General features: G+C 40.2%; 1 protein-coding gene across 2 annotated transcripts in view; it reads right to left on the bottom strand.

Moving 5' to 3' along the window:
- The window catches only part of LOC140734448 (kelch-like protein 4), a 372,728-nt gene that overhangs the window by 44,619 nt on the left and 310,205 nt on the right, over positions 1–17,904 (bottom strand). For both annotated transcript variants that reach the window (XM_073058400.1, XM_073058399.1), the window contains exons 2-4: positions 10,976–11,149; positions 9,655–9,791; positions 2,524–2,720 (exon numbers count right to left, since the gene is read on the bottom strand). In XM_073058400.1, the coding sequence (XP_072914501.1) occupies positions 2,524–2,720; positions 9,655–9,791; positions 10,976–11,118 (477 nt within the window). In that variant the 5' untranslated portion in view covers positions 11,119–11,149. The remainder of the gene's footprint in view (positions 1–2,523; positions 2,721–9,654; positions 9,792–10,975; positions 11,150–17,904) is intronic.

Here is a 17,904-nt window from a genome sequence, read left to right as displayed (position 1 = left end):
TAAGTGCTGGAGGAAATCAATAGTCGAGGCAGCATCTATGAGAAAGAGTAAACAATTAACGTTTCAGGCCAAGACCCTTTATCAGGACTACTGAAGTGTCTTGGCCTGAAACATCGATTGTACTTTTTTCCGTAGATGCTGCCTGGCCCACTGAGTTCCTCGAGCATTTTGTGTGTTGCTTGGATTTCCAGCACATGCAGATTTTCTCATGTTTGTACAAATAGCATCAACAGTTTGAGATTTGTTTTCTACCCTCATTTTCCCTAATCTCTGATCCATACTCCACTCTCTTTTACACAATTTTTTACAGTATTCTTCAGATAGAACCCATTGACTGCTCTCTTCTCTGATTTAAACAGATGCTCAATTATAATCAGATGCATGATCTCATGTCATCATGTTGACCCTCCATGTACCCCTCCTCAGTCTAAAGCGGAATTTCCTATCACTGAAAAATGTACGATTGAATTGGAACACATGGAAATCTGGAGACCTAGAAACTTAACTACTTTTTAATGATTCATCAAAAAGTATTTGTGACAGTCATGTAAAGACTGATGTTTTTAATTGTGAGTGTAACAGATGCGCAGTAGGTTGTCCCTGTATAACACCACACTGAATCATTTTCAACACAGCACTGTGTTGATCGATTACTAGTTCTTGCAGCTGCACTTATTACAGCAATTGTGATCTTACAGCGGGCTCTTTGTTGGACATAGCACAATAAAAGCAAACTCTTCCAGCTACAGAGGACTATTGCTAGCCAATGAAAGGATACTGTAATGAAAGGAAAGAATGGAATAAACAGACATTGAGCAGTAACATGAGGATAGAAATTGCCTAACATTGATCACTCCCTTAAGAAATAAGCTTGATGAAAAATTTTGGGGGATAGTAACAGGAATCCATGTTCAGGAGCAAAATTTCACCATGACCACACACAAAAATAATGCCGATTTAGATGAGATAGAAACATCAATAATGTATTATTATTAAATACATTGCTCTAATTTAGAAACGTAGTATAATTCATTTTCTCTGTCTTAATTTTTTACTTTGTTTTATGATATTAACTTAGTGGCCACTTTTTTCAGTGCACCTGTATGTCTGCTCATTAATGCCAATATCTATTTAGCCAATCACGTGGCAGCAACTTGATGTATACAAGCATGTTGACATGGCCAAGAGGTTCAGTTGTTTTTTAGAAACAAAAATCAGAATGGGGATGAAATGTGATCTAAGTGATGTTGATAATGGAATGATTGTTGGTGCCAGATAGGGTGGTTTGAGTATCTCTGAAACTGCTAATCTCTTGGGATTTTTACACACAATGGTCTCTGGAGTTTACAAAGACTGGTACAAAAAAACAAAAAGCATGCAATCAGAGAAGAATGGCCAGACTGGTTCAAGCTGACTAGGAAATGACAGTAACTCAAATAACCATGTGTTACAACAGTAGTGTGCAGAAGAGCATCTCTGAATGCACAACACGTAGAACCTAGAAGTGGAAGGGCTACAACGGTAGAAAACCATAGACATATAATCAATGGCCACTTTATTACATACAGGATGTGCTTAATAAAGTGGTCACCGAGTGTATAACTACTTGTGGGCTTATTCCTGTGCTGTACTATTCTATGCTCTATGATCTTACTTTTCTCATTTTCAGTAATCGAGGCTAAGATAGCAAATATTCATTAACGCCAATTTCAATATCTAAGATCTAGTTTTCCTTTTTTAAGAAAATCTACAAATGAAAAAACATGCAAATACGCCACTTCATTCTGTTTTAAGTTTACACTGGCGTAGAAATTCCCTCAAGTTGTTGTCTTTCACAATGTCCAAAGATCCCAGATCTATATTCCAAAAATATGCAAAGTGTCATGTGGAAAATGCAGCTCCTGACTGCAGTCAGTTATATCTAACAGGTAGCAAATGATCATGATGAGAAAATTATGTAAACCTCCACTCTTTTGAAGTATAAAACAAAGGACATAAAAATGTAAATTGCAATTATTTTATCACCATTGCACTGGTGGAGGTTCTGCCCATTGGAAAACTGGACCAGAAAGTGGCAAGAAGGCACCTGTCTGAGAGTGTTCCCAGTCTGTTGCTGCGTTAAGAAGACCTATTTGTTCCAGGAGTCCACAATGATAGTGACTTTGAGGACAGCTTGGTTTAATTTCCCTCACCATGTCCCCAACCATAAATGCAACTCAGTCTTGAAAGTGTCTAGTCAAATTTTCAGATTGACATAGAACAAGTGGAAATGGTCATTTGTTCTAGAGAGAGAATAGCTTCCAATTGTCTAATGCCAAAAAAACCTACAGTGCATTTGAATTTCAAGGGCTCCCCCTTTTGACAAATATAATAGTCATCAAATGACCAGGGAAAGTAATCATTTTTAATAACTTTTCTTTTGGACAGAAGCATTTGGACCTTTTCTCTTTTGGAAAATTACTCCATGGATTTGTATCTAAGAACAGTTAGGAAGTTGGTAAAGTTACAACTTATTGTTCCTACCGTGGTGTAGCTGTGGGCCACCTTAAGCAAATTTGTGCAGCCTTGAGCATCAGCGAACGATCTTATTCCCAAGCAATTTGATGGATGGAGCTGCTTCATAAGGAAGTTGCAACACACTTCTACCACTTGAGAGAGCTGAAGAAGGCAGGCTGCAGACAATAAACTCTCTATAGTTTCCTCCTTTAATTCGAGGAGACCTGTCAGACAAAGATTAAAAGTGTTCAGCAACAAAATTCTCATAAATTAGTAGATTATTACATTACTGAAACAGACCCTTCAGCCCACTATAATACTATATCTAACATGGATTTGGAAGTTATTTTTATTGAGAATCAGGTCAATCTGATTTAATAATCAAAGGTTTGGATGTTTCGACTTATAATTTATAAACAAGAATCTCATTTTGGTCCATCTTCAACTTCAGGCCATGATGCAAAATCAATTGACAAAATGCTGGACGAATTCACAAGTAGGGCAGCATCTATGGAGAGAAATGGACAGTCGATGTTTTGGGTCGAGACCTTTCATCTGCAGAGTTGGAGCATCATCATCTAAAGAGATAGTGATAGGGGCCAAGTCTTTCTTTTGGATCTATCTGTCCCCATCACCATGTCCCTATCCTTTTCCACACCATATCAATCTGCCCATCATCCACACACATCTCCCACTAACCCCTCCCCCACCACTCCCGTCTGCTCACCCCAACTCCCTCCATTTATTCTAATCTTCACATTCCTCTCCTATCAGGTTCCATCAGCGCCAGCTCTTTGTCACTTCTACCTATCACCCTCCAGATTCTGATGCAGTGCCCATTCTCCCCTCCTCCATCTGCCTATTAATCCCCACCACCAACCCCAACCCCCCCCCAACCAACTTACAAGAATCCATCTATCACATGAAAGCTCGTGCTCCATTCCTTCCCTCCAAGTTTTGGTACTGGCTTTCTCCTTTCTTATCTTTCACTGCAGATGAATGATTTCAATCTGAAATGTCAACCGTCCATTTCCCTCCATAGAAGCTGCCTGACCAGCTGAGCTCCTCCAGTGCTTTGTGTGTTGCTCCATTTTCCAGCACCCACAGCCTCTTGAGGCTACACGAACAACTTAGTCTGGTATGTGTAAGTTGCAAGTTTTGGTATTGCAAGATGGTTAATGTAGCAGAATGCACCTTAATTGCCCCATATTTTCTACAAAATTCTGGTGATACCCATGGTAATTCTTTCATTACTGCATGTAACTGTCAGAAGCTTTGAATCTTTTATGCAAGTTACAACTAGTTGCAGTCTCCCAGTCAAAGCAATTGCCGATAGTTTCTAAACTGTGTTTACAATTACATAGTTTCAAAGCTCATCACAGAGTCTGTTGACTGGCAATTTTTTCCATTCTGCAATTCTTTTACATTTGCAATTCATGACAAAGACCTGCTCCAAATTGTACTCTCTCCCCAATGATTGTGTTAAGGAGACAAGTTGAGAGGGCCTAAGAGGTTTGGATTTATTTCAATATTTCTTAAAGAGTTTTGAAGTGTCTTGTTTATTTATTGCTTAATTATCAAAATTCTTACTTATGCCTTTCTCAAGCATTTACAACGTCTAGTTTGCTGCTTTGGAAGTACTGTGGGAAATCAATAGAAAATAGTAGCAGGTGCATATAACTGGATGTAGTTAACAGACTTTGCTCGGTTAAGAGAAAATGCATTGAGATCTGTCAAGTTAAAACAAAAGACAAGAACAGAATCAAAGGAAAAAGTATCAGGAACAGAATTAGAAAAGCCGTGTGTTATAAAAAGAAGACACCTCCACAACCAGTGTCAACTGAAGGATTTTGACTGCAAGATAGAATTCCACTGCAAATCCTCATAATGAAACTGGGAAACAAACTGGTCAGCTGGTCACCAGTTGCTCCTAGCCTTCTCTTAACTAGTTGCCATGTCCTGTTAAGTATCTGCTTTGCCTTATTCTGTGGCCCCTCATGGCTTTTTTATTTTGCAGTTTATTAGTAAATATTATATAATACTAAATAGTCTCTGCTAGTCTGCTTTTAGGTCAAGCCTTCTCTATATTTCCTATCCAGATGGGTGAAACCACAAATGATCCAACAGAGAATATGTGCCCAAAGAAATCATCTATTGGTGCGTGTTTACAATCCTAAAGTATCAAGAACCCACTGATCATCTGCTCACCGCTCAAAACCTCCTCTCTGTATCGTAGCAGCAACCCCGCGACAGTCACCCTCCTCCCTTAGAGCCCCAGATTCCGGTGTCTGAGTGCTTCAATGGTTCCCCAACCCAATGCCACAACACCCTGCCCCAGTGCATCTTACACTGTGAGGTTCAGCCATCTCTGTATTCTACAGATCCAGTGAGACTGCTTTCGTCACCTTCCTCCTGACTGGCTGAGTTCTGAACTGGGCCACCGCTAACTGGGACAGAAGAAAATACATCCAATATTGCAACCAATTTGAGAATCCACTGCAGAGATGATGCATTGGGCTTTGGACCTTCTTGAGAGAAGGTGGATAGAATACTTTGCCTGCATCAAGGCTCACCCACACTGCTGAATTACACTATGGAATTCAGGATCCTCATGGCGGAGCGCAAATGGAATGCAGAAGTGCTGCTGGCCCATTACCACCACAGACTCTCAGAGCACTTGAAAGATGAGATGTCTGCCCAGGAGCCCAGGAGATGCCCACCAACCTCTAAAGCCTCATCACTCTGGGCCCCCATATTGACACGCATTGTCTGGAACAACTCACCAAAATCAGCCAGTAGCCCAGTTCCATTCACAGAACCATTTCAGGCTGTCGAAACCTGAAGCCTCATCATTAATATCTCCAGAACCCATGTAGTTAGAGAGAGCTCCCTTAATCCCCAAGAGTGTGAGTATCAGTGGAGAAACGACTTGTACGCTTACTGTGAAGCTGCTGGTCACCCATGGATCAAATGTCCACTGTGTCCAGGAAAATGGCACCGCCAGGCAGATCCAAGGACCTTCTATCTGGTATGCTCCCCATAGCCCAACTCAGTCTCTCTGACTTCCTCCACACTGTGACGACTCCACGAATACAGAAGGCTCTGAGGGATTCCAGCACAGCAGGCAATTTCCTGGGCTGGACTCAGCGTGTGCAGCTTGGACTCCTTACCAACACTATTTCCAACCCCTTCTGCATCACAGCCATTGACAAAGGTTTTTTTGGGGACTGGGATGGTCAGAACAAACACACAGCCTGTGCACATGAGCATCCCAAGTCCATCCATTTCCTCCTGATCCACTCACCCAATGCTCCTCTCATTTTGGGCAGCCATTGGCTCTCCACTCACAACCCTCACTACTGCTGGTCATTTGATTCCCTGCTGAGTTGGGGACTCCGCTGCCTGCAACCTCAGCTGACTTCACCCCATAAATCTGTGAGGACGAAGGAAACAATTGACCTCACCAAACTCTCACAGTGATACCATGACTTAGTCATCACCTTCAGTAAAAGGGTAGCCCGCACTCTGCTGCTTCTCAGACTACACAACAGCACGATCAATCTCTTCCTGAGCACCACCTCTCCCCGAGGCTGACTGTACTCCCTCTCCCCTCCTGAGATCGAGACCATGAATGACTACATCTTCAAAGCTCTACAGCATGACTTCATTCAACTATTCCAATTCCCAGCTAGTGCAGGATTCTTCTGTCATAAAGAAAGAAATGGGGTCTTCATCCCTGCATCGACAACTGTACACTCATCAAGATCACCAGTAAGAACCAATACTCTCTTCCCTTGATGGATTGCACATTCAATATACTCTGTGGGGCCCAGATTTTCACCAAACTGGATCTATGGAGTGCGTACAACCAGACCTAAATCTGTCAGGAAGATGAATGGAAGACAGCGTTCATTACATCCACAGGCCACTACACATACTTTGTGATGGCTTTCAGACTTTCCGGTAGTCTTGGCGTTTTCCAAGCCTTTATCAACAAGATCCTCCAATACATGCTAAACAAGAATGTGTTCATCTACCTCATTAATATCCTCATCTTCTCCAAGGACCCCCAGGACCATGCCGGTCATGTTTGTTCAATTCTTCAGCATCTCCTTAAAAACTAGCTGAACTGCAAATTAGAAAAATACCAGCTCTGCATCCTAGTCATTTCCTTCCTGGGTGATTTCTTTCACCCCAAGGCATAACCATGGACCTAGAGAAAGTGCCTGCTGTTATTGAATGACCCTGACCATGCTCCCTCAAACAGCTACAACACTTCTTGGGCTTCTCCAACTTCACCACTATTCCATCAGGAGCTACAGCCAAATCACTGCTTCTCTCACCTCCCTCACCAAATCACCTTCAGCATTTCACGGTTAACCTGATCTGTTGCTGTGGACTCTGCTTTCAACCAGGTCAAGAGAGGCTCACCACCGCTCCCACTTTCCACCATCTCCACCCCTCCGGACATTTTGTATTAGAACTGGATACATCTGATGTGGGTGTGGGGCATGCTCTCCAGGTGATGATCAGATGGGAAGTCACACCCTTGTGCCTTCTCATGAAAGTTCTACTTTACACAGCACCATTATAAAATAAGAGACAGGGAGCTACCTGCCATTAAATGGGCTGTGGAAGAATGGAGACTTTGGCTGATGGGAAAACTCTGAGCCCTTCCGGATCTGGACTGACCACCAAACACTCATTCCCTCTCAGTGTACCCACCAACACCACCAACATCAGGCTCACAGGACTGTCTTCTTCAAGCATTTCATCTTCAGCATTTCCTACCGACCCAGCTTCAAGCACACTAAGGTGGACGCGGGTTAGATGACAAGTGTGCCCTTGGACTTCTGGGGCTTTGCAGACCTGGGGACAAGCTGATTCTATGCAGGTGATGCCAACTGAAGCATGACAGGAGAAAATGTATTATGGGGAACGGTGAATCAGCTGTCAAATGCCTCTGTACTCAGGTCACGGTCTCTCTCTCTATTTTCTCTCATTGGTGTTTGTTGCCGATTCTTGAGTTAGCAAAATCGGAAAAAAGCGACACAGCAGACCTTAACACCCTGCAAATTGCTTGCCTTTGTTGGTCTCCACTCTCGCTGTGAAAGGGCAATAAGCCTCTGTACCTTTAATAGGGAGAGAGCGAGCCTGTGCTATATCAAATTGTCAGGTGAACGATTAGTTTCTGTTGTACTGTAGATCATGGGCTTTATTGGGAGCTTTGCTATTGTTTGCCTGGTGGGTGGAGGGTGCTGATGCTTATTTTTGCTGAAGTAATTGGGGGAGGGGAGGTTTGTTGCTTTGCTGCTGCCTGTGCATAGGGGGGAGTTGGGGTTTTGGAGTTCTAATATTTTTACTGTCCCTTATTCCTTGGGGCACCCTTCTGTTTTTGTGGATGTTTGTGAAGAAAAAGAATTTCTGCTTGTATATTGTGTACATTCTTTGATGTGAAATGGGACTTTTGAACTATTGATCTTGGATCCATTGCTCATCAAAGATTTCCAGCAGACACATCCAGATCTTCCTGGGTTTTCAGTTGCCAGCCAAAGGAGGGGGGAGGATTCTGTCAGGCCTGCCCAGACAGGCACCTCCGAGGCTCCACTCAGCTAACAGGAGTCACTTGCCATTAATTTTCAACCCGTCACCTGCAGCCTATTTAAAACCAGCACTCAGCCACAATCCTTTGTTCACCTATCTAATCAGCCAGCCTCAACTAGTTGCTCCTAGCCTTCAGTTACCTTGCTGTGTTAAGTGTCTTTTCTCTCTTGTTTTGTAGCCTCTTGAGGCTTGTTATTTTGCAGTTTATTAGTAAATATTGTTTACTTCTAAATCATCTCTGCTGTTCTGTTTTTGGGTAAGCCTTCTCCACATAGACAATTCCCTGACAATTAAGCTTGAAAAATGAGTTTAATTACTCCACAGCATGGAACTCTGTGAGATCTCTGGCTTTTTAAAGGGCATAATATAAGAACTAAGCAGCTGTCAGGCACCTGATTTCTGTTTGTTTTTGTATAGAAATAGCACTTGAGCATTTGACAGATTTACAAAATAGGGACAATAGCCCAATTTAAATTAGTCATAGAAAAGTACAGCACAGAAACAGACCCTTTGGCCCTCTTGGTCCATGCCAAACCATTTAAAATGCCTGCTCCCATCAACCTGCGCCCAAGGCATAGCACTGATACCCCTACCAGCCAGGTATCTATCCAAAACTTCTCTTAAAAGTTGAAATTGAGCTTGCATGTACCACTTGCACTGGCAGCTTGTTCCACACCCTGATGACCCTCTGACTGAAGAAGTTTCTCCTCATGTTCCCCTTAAACTTTTCACCTTTCACCATTAACCTGTGACCTCTAGTTGCAGTCCCACCCAATCTCAGTGAAAAAAGCCTGCTTGCACTCACCCTAACTATATCCCTCATAATTTTGTATACCTCTGTCAAATCTCCCCCCATCATTCTAACAATTCTAATTCAAATTCCAAAGTCTTCCATACAAGTTCAGAAATTTAAAAAATATTCAAAGTGCACGTCCTTGCATTGAAATCTGTTCAGTCCCATTAGGTAACTCGTATGTATAGTGAAAACATGCATTACCTTCAAACATGGACCCTATCGTCCATGATATTGTGCCAACATCATCTTCCCTTTATTCCTTTCCTCCTACACAGCCCATAACCTTCCATTTGCCGATCTTAATCTTTTAAATGTCCCTATTGTTTCAGCCTATTCCACCACCCATGGTAGTTTATTTCAGCACCACCACTCTCTGTGTACAAAATCTACCCCAGTATCTCCACTAAACATACCTCCACTCAGAATGAATGGACATCTTCTGGTATTGGCCATTACTGCCCAGGCTAAAGGTGTTAGTTGTCCAATCTATCTATATCTCTCATAATCTTATAGATTTCTATCAAGTCGCCACTCATCCTCCATCACTCCTAAATGGAAAGACCTGGCTTGCTCAACCTTCCTTCATAAGATATTCCTCTAATCCAGGCAGCATTCTGGTAAATTTCCTTTGCAACCTCTCTAACATTTCCAAATCCTTTCTGTAATGAGGCAACTAGAAATGGACACAGTAGAGTTTGAAGTGGAGTTTTATTTCCACTATAAGTATAAATGTCACTAAATATTGCTTTATAGTTTACCTGTGTAAGCATAATGAACAAGTGCTTTAAGTGCTTCTGGGTCTACACCCTCCATTTTAATTTCTTCTTGCTTGGCCTCACGTACATCATTTGTAAACATGGCAGCAAAGTAGTCTGAAACAGCACTGAGGACCAGTCTGCAGGAAATGGAAATAATATTATTCAGATTTAAAATTATAAAATGTAACATTAATCCTGTTGTCAATATCATTGTCCTGAATGGTCAAGAAATTGTTACACATTTACTTCTTGATCTTCTTCAGGTTGGATCTTTCTGCTGGGAAATGATGTAAGATTGGCTAGTTACAGAAAATAGACTTAATTTTTGTTATCTTTCTTAATCACGAGAGTGTTCAAAATAAATGACAAGTTAACAAGCATAATGCAAAATACTGAAATTTGAATTTGTATTTTAATGATAAAAATCATCAACCACAAATTAAAATTTTGTCCTATGATACCAAGTCTGTTTTTTTTCAAAAATGTTATGAAATTTTCAAATGTTTTATATGACTATTAATGTTGATCCCTGAAATGGGAGTAAAACTTGATTAAGCTTTGTTTAATTATTGATGTCCTGAGTTGTAAGCCTAAAGTCTTTAATCACCACCATCTGGAACTCCCAAGAATTCAAAACAGACTCTTGAAGGAAGTAGCAGTGATGATTTAATGTTTAATTCCTGTTATTCATTTGTATTCTCTGTTTTTATGGACGTACAATTTCATTGAGCTTTAAAGTGAATTTATTAAAAGAAACAAAAAGAGTCTCATTAATTTCCTTTCCTCTGGCTTAGTTCTGTTAGAGGAGCAATTCTCTCATCAGCTCAATTGTACTCATTTCTTTGTTAGAAGTGATTTTAGTTGGATTTTCATTCAAAAACGTGTTGCTAGCAAAGGTGATTACAGCTAAGACCATCACTGACTTTCTCTTTATTTTACATTATCAGTAACACAACAGAAATTGTTAATGTCAGGGGTATGAAATAAAACTCATATTTAAACATGGTGTCAGATAAATAATATTCCTGTTAGCAATGCTAAAATTGAATAATAATTCAAATCACGTCAATATTCAAAATCTCTTCAAAGTCTACATTTGCCTGTTACAGTAGGGTTTTAATACACCTGCTTTTGCACAGAGTTGGTATGAAGTAACTAAGAAAATAAAGTAATTTGATAATTTGATAGATCAAATAGGGGCCATTTTTTATTTTTATCAGCTGAGGAGCACTGGCAATCAAATGTAATTCCAAAAGGTATTCACAACAATAAAACAAGTTATACAAGTCCTATAATGGATTGAAATAATTTTTGATATTACCGATGGGCAGGAATCTTGTGATCGCCGACGATTAAGAGAACATCACACAGCTGCTTGTGTTGGAGGTAATTCTCCATCTTTCGAAATGTTTGTTCTGCATGATTTATTGACTGGAAGAATTCCTCTGAACTGCCAGAGCTCATCCTGTTAGAAGAACAGCTATTTAACAGTAGTCTGCAGAAAAACAAAGAGAGCATAATGAAACAATGAAAGTCAAACCTGGGATCATGAATTTGTTTTCCAAGCATAGGTGTTGCAAGAACTGATGTGAAAATCCTTTCAATGAAACAAACAGATCACACTTGAAATCCAAATCCACACTGTGCTTTGGATTTCTCTTTGAATGACCAACATAAAATTGGTCACACAATGGACATGTATAAAACTTAATTCCATATTGCCATGATAAACATTATGATTTTTTAAATGAAAGCCAGTTGTTATTTTCTTTTGCTTAACTTATTAATATTTTAACATTAGATCGTCCAGAACACATTCTTCACTTATTCTAAAGTCTTTCTCTACTTTATAAAATTAAACACGTTTTACTAACAGTTTATATTCTAAAGAGTTAATGATAATTTTAAATATATACAAATAAAAAAGCTAGGAGCATCATACGCCAGTGAAACTAAGAGTTCAATTTAATTGATCGAGCATAGGCTATTAGAGCAAACACATTAGAGAAACCATGATTTATAACCTGAGTTAAAGGATTTGCATCTGAGAAAGGGTAGTATAACCATGGTTTGTATTCATTGATTGGAACATTGAGTAATTAACAAACATTGAGTTTTAAATCATTGAGTCCATTGGCTAGTTGAAGAAAGATTACTTCCTGAACTAGGATACAGCTGTTGCAGTAAGCAGGTCGCAACTGCATCAGAAAAGCATTTCTCATGCGATGGGAAATGGAATTTGGAACCATCTCCTCTGAATGGTTGTGGCTGCTGGATCATGTGTCATTTTCAACAGTGACGGAAAGAATTTTGTGAGAGATATGAGCTGAGGATAGATAATGACTATTGCCCGGTAGCACTCACATCTACGGTGATGAAATGCTTTGAGAGTCTGGTCATGACTAGACTGAACTGCTGCCTCAGCAAGGACCTGGACCGATTGCAGTTTGCCTATCGCCACAATAGGTCAATGGCAGACGCAATCTCAATGACTCTCCACATGGCTTTAGACCACCTGGACAACACTAACCCCTATGTCAGGATGCTGTCATTGACTATAGCTCAACATTTAATACTATCATTCCAACAATCCTGATTGAGTAGTTGCAGAACCTGGGCCTTTGTACCTCCCTCTGCAATTGGATCCTCAACTTCCTAACCAGAAGACCACAATCTGTGCAGATTGGTGATAACATATCCTTCTCGCTGATGATCAACATTGGCGCACCTCAGGGGTGTGTGCTTAGCCCACTGCTCTACTCTCTATGTAAACATGACTGTGTGGTTAGGCATAGCTCAAATACTATCTATAAATTTGCTGATGATACAACCATTGTTGGTAGAATCTCAGGTGGTGACAAGAGGGTGTACAGGAGTGACATATGCCAACTAGTGGAGTGGTGCCACAGCAACAACCTGGCACTCAACGTCAGTAAGACAAAAGAGCTGATTGTGGACTTCAGGAAGGGTAAGATAAAGGAACACATACCAATCCTCCTAGAGGGATCAGAAGTAGAGAGAGTGAGCAGTTTCAAGTTCCTGGGTGTCAAGATCTCTGAGGATCTAACCTGGTACCAACATATACATGTAGTTATAAAGAAAGCAAGACAGGGGCTATACTTCATCAAGAGTTTGAAGAGATTTGGCATGTCAATAAATACATTCAAAAACTTCTATAGATGTACCATGGAGAGCATTCTGACAGGCTGCATCACTGTTTGATATGGGGAGTTGGGGCTACTGCACAGGACCGAATGAAGCTGCAGAGGGTTGTAAATCTAGACACCTTCATATTGGGCACTAGCCTGCAAAGTACCCAGGACTTCTACAGGGAGCGATGTCTCAGTAAGGCAGCATCCATTATTAAGGACCTCCAGCACCCAAGGCATGCCATTTTCTCACTTACCATCAGGTAGGAGATACAGAAGCCTGAAGGCACACACTCAGTGATTCAGCAACAGCTTCTTCTCCTCTGCTATCTAATTCCTAAATGGATGCTACCTCACTTTTTTTAATATACATTATTTCTAATTTTTGTATGTTTTTAATCTATACAATATACGTATACTGTAATTGATTTACTTATTTTTGATAATTATTATTATTACTGTATTTTTTTCTCTTCCAGATTATGTATTGCATTGATCTGCTGCCACCAAGTTAACAAATTTCACGTCACATGCTGGTGATAATAAACCTGGTCTTGATTCTGATTCTGATAAAAGTGGATTTATAGATTTTTATAAATAAAGTGGTATAGGCATTTACAGTTTAACGGAAACCATAGCAACTCACTTCATTGTCAACCAAACACCCAATATAAATCTCAGTAGAAAACTTAATGGCATTGCATCATTATGTCAGACGCAACTTCTTAATGTAAACCCAAACTCAATATCAGTGGTTGTCATGACACCAGGGGTATGGTAGCAGAATCCTCCAAATCTGGTGGCCACAGGAGGATTGGCCTTCGTAAGGGGTCTAAGGAGATGCACGTGTGCATCATAGCAAATGAAAACAAATGAGGCAGAATGTAGGTCAACAGGAACTCAAGACTGCTCACAGGCCTCTGATGTCCTGACGTGCTGGCACTGTTGAAAGTGCAAAGCTGGCGGCACTTCCCAGTGTTCGTATCAAAGTGAGCGTAGTAAAAGCACAGACCTGACGTCAGTTTCGCAGCTGTGAATGCAAGTGTGTTCGAGGCCCAATTAACCAGGCTTATTGAGGCAGAGAAAGGAGGAGCAATTTTGCACCTCCTCCTGGCTGAGTGTAAACATTATCCATTTTAGCAGGCTCCCTATGGGCAATAATGGGTGCATTAGTGAGGGCTATGCAAACTTGATCAGGTATTTGTTGCATGAAGAGGTCTTCAAAAATTGAAGAAGGATGTTGATTTCCAAGGAGAGGCAGCATGTGGTCCACTAGGTCTGAAGGCCTAGCATCCTCCAGGCTGGGCAAAAAAGAACACCTATTTGGTGTGCTCAGACCCCGATAGTCCAAATGTCTGTGACAGGTGAGTTTTCAGTGTGCTGTATTTATCACATTCAGGAGGGTGTTTTTAGCAGACTCACCTTTCTAGCTGCTGTGGAACTACCGAGCGACACTACTACTAATATCTGGTAGCTTCTGCAGAGATTTCCAACAGCACAAATTGGGCCATGGCTTATACAAACCAGACAATGGGATTTTGCTCCCAAACTCTGGTAATTTCAATGTGACTGTGTTAGCTGGTATGTTGAATAACTCTGGAATCGTCCTAGAGTATTAGGGTCACCAATGTAGGTTTTTGTAAATAAAATGCCGGAGGTGTTTAAAGTTTAAGGAAACCATAGAAATTGACCTTATTGACAACCAAATGCAAAACATAACGCTCAGTAGAAATCTTCAAATTATTATGTCGTCACATCGGACACAGTCTCTTAAAGTGAACCCCAACTCAATGTGGGTGGTTGTAAATTATGCATATGTTTCCACCCATTACATTACCCTACAGAATTAATAAAAACATGCAGATGCTGTAAATTTGAAATAAAAAACAACAGAAAGTACTGTTTTGTTTTTTCCATAGATGCTGCCCAGTCTGCTGAGTTCCTTTAGCATTTTATGTGTGTTACTTTGGATTTCCAGCATCTGCAGATTTTCTTGTGTTTGAAAAAATGCTGTGTTTATTTTGACAAATATTAACAATGTTTCTATCACTGTGGATACTCCCTGGATTGCCAAAAATCCTTCGGTTTCTCTGCTTTAATTGAGTTAGTGTTAAGCATCTAGTTGAGTATGGGAACAGAATTAAGGAGATGAATTGCTTGATGCTGAATCAATATTGCCAAGATCACAACACTGTTGTAAGAAAATAAAATCTCTTGATTTATGTTTAATTCAATTAGCAGGTGTCCAGATTAACACCTTACCTTTCAGCTTTGTAATCACTGCAGAAGATTAAGTTTACTTGCCACTTTTTTGCAATAATGGATCTGATAAATAAGGGTCTTTTTAAAATTCAATTAAATGCTCCATGCTTTATTGAAACACGATTGAATGCCTTTTTTAAATCAACAAGCAACTATTTTTTAAATGCAATGTACAAGGGGTGATTGATAAGTTCATGGCCTAAGGTAGAAGGAGTCAATTTGAGAAAACCTAGCACATTTATTTTTCAACATAGTCCCCTCCTACATTTACACACTTCGTCCAGCAATCGTGGAGCATACAGATCTTGGACCTCCAGAAAGTGTCCACAGCAGGGGTGATTGATAATTTTGTGGCCTAAGGTAGAAGGAGATGAGTTATACAGCTCTCGTTACATGCACATGCATGTCAACTCTTTGAGTGATTATACAGAAAGTTCGGTTACTAACTCATCAGGGTGATTGATAAGTTTGTGGCCTAAGGTAGGAGTTGAGTTATTAACTTATTGAGTTGTAAACTTTCTGCATAATCACTCAAAGAGTTGACCTACACGTGCATGTAACGAGACCTGTATAACTCATCTCCTTCTACCATAGGCCACAAACTTATCAATCACCCACCTTCTGTGGACACTTTCTGGAGGTCCAAGATCCGTATTCCATGACCACTGGACTAAGTGTGTAAATGTAGGAGGGGACTATGTTGAAAAATAAATGTGCCAGGTTTTCTAAAAATGACTCCTTCTACCTTAGGCCATGAACATTTCAATCACCCCTCGTAGTCCAAGATACTGTTTGAGACCTTATTTATCTTTTTTTCTAATCATTCATCCTGTCTGAATCTTCAGGCATATTTGATTAAGTGAAGTCATATTTGTGTTTCATCAGAAAGTAATATGGTCAATGTGTTCAAAAATCAATTACAGAATGCTAAGTTTCCCACTTAAATGTTTAAATTTTCTGCTACATACGTAACCAGCCACGGTCATACTGAATGGTAGAGCCTAAGGATTACTCTAACTCTTATGTTTCAATTGTAAACTAGGGCTTCTGACTAAACTTGTATTTACTTTATTGCCATATTAAAGTACTAACAGGTAAGCAGATCATTCCAATGCATGACCTTGTATTATAGCCGCAAAACAGTTAATAAAATATTGATAGCCTGGACCATGTACGGGAAATGTTGGCATTTACTCATATAACTACTCATGATTCATTAAACAACTGTGGACCATTTTTGAATTACAAAATGATCACAGAATCCCTGAAGTGGCATCTGTTATTAGTTATTATCCATTATTAAGGATCCTTCCTGACGAAGGGTCTCGGCCCGAAATGTCGACAGCGCTTCTCCCTATAGATGCTGCCTGGCCTGCTGTGTTCCACCAGCATTTTGTATCTGTTATTAGTTGCCATTTTTAATATGATATCAGAGTCCAGCAGGAGAATCCATTGTGGCTCCTTGTGCTTCCACTGTAATTTCAATGGAGAAGTATGATTGTGATAAATAAGGAGATAACAGATGCATTGGTCATAGTCTTTCAAGAATCACTTGATTCTGGCATGGTTTCAGAAGACTGGAAGATTGCAAATGCCACACCACTCTTTAAGAAGGGAGGAAGGCAAAGAAAAGGAAATTATAGGCCAGTTAGCCTAAACTGCGTGGTTGGGAAAGTTTTGGAGTCCATTATTAAGGATGAGGTTTTGAGGTACTTGGAGACTAATGATAAAATAAGTCAAAGTCAGCATGGTTTCTGTAAAGACAAATCTTGCCTGACAAATCTGTTAGAGTTCCTCGAGGAAGTAAAAAGCAGGGTGAATAAAGGAGAGACAGTGGATGTCATTTACTTGAATTTTCAGAAGACATTTGATAAGGTACCACACATGAGGCTGCTTAAAAAGATAAAATTCTATGGTGTTACAGGAAAGATACTAGAATGAACAGCGGAATGACTGACAGGCAGGAGCCATTGAGTGGGAATAAAAGCGGCCTTTTCTGGTTGGCTGTCTAGGTGGTGTTCTTCAAGGATCTCTATTCAGACTGCTGCTTTTCACATTGTTTGTCAATGATTTAGATAATGAAATTGATGGTTTTGTGGCAAAGTTTACAGATGATATGATGATAGGTGGAAGGGTAGGTAGTGCTGAGGAAGCAATTTTATTGCAGCAGGACTTAGACAAGTTGGAAGAATGGGCAAAAAAGTGGCAGATGGAATACAGTGCTGTGAAATGTCTGATAATGCATTTTGGTAAACGGAACAATAGTGTGTATTATTACCTAAATAGGGGGAAGTTTCAAACATTAGAGGTGCAGAGGGACTTAGGAGTCCTCGTGTAAGACTCCCAGAAGGTTAATCTACAGGTTGAGTCTGTGGTAAAGAAGGCAAATGCAATGTTGGCATTTATTTCAAGGGGAGTAGAATATAAAAACAAGGAGGTAATGCTGAGCCTTTATAAGACACTAGTCTGACCGCACTTAGAGTATTGTCAACAGTTTTGGGCCACAAGTTTAGTCTGAAGTCTTAGTTTACAATTGAAACATAAGAGTTAGATTAACCCTTAGGGTATGCTCTACTATTCAATATGACCATAGGTTGTTACTCAGAAAAAATGATTTGTCATTGTAGAGAGTCCAGAAAAGGTTCACGAGGATGATTCTGGGAATGAAGGTGTTAACATATGAGGAGTGTTTGGTAGCTTTTGTCCTGTAGTCACTGGAATTTAGAAGAATGTGTGGGGATCTCATTGAAGCCTACAGAATTTTGAAAGGAATAGATAGGGTGGATGTGGATAAGATGGTTCCTATGGCATGGGTATCTAGAGCTAGAGGACACAGCCT

The sequence above is a fragment of the Hemitrygon akajei genome, chromosome 10 (genome assembly GCF_048418815.1).
Source record: "Hemitrygon akajei chromosome 10, sHemAka1.3, whole genome shotgun sequence".
Lineage (NCBI taxonomy): Eukaryota > Metazoa > Chordata > Chondrichthyes > Myliobatiformes > Dasyatidae > Hemitrygon > Hemitrygon akajei.
The sequence above is the reverse complement of the archived record's forward strand: the minus strand, read 5'-3'. Positions and strand labels throughout refer to the sequence as shown.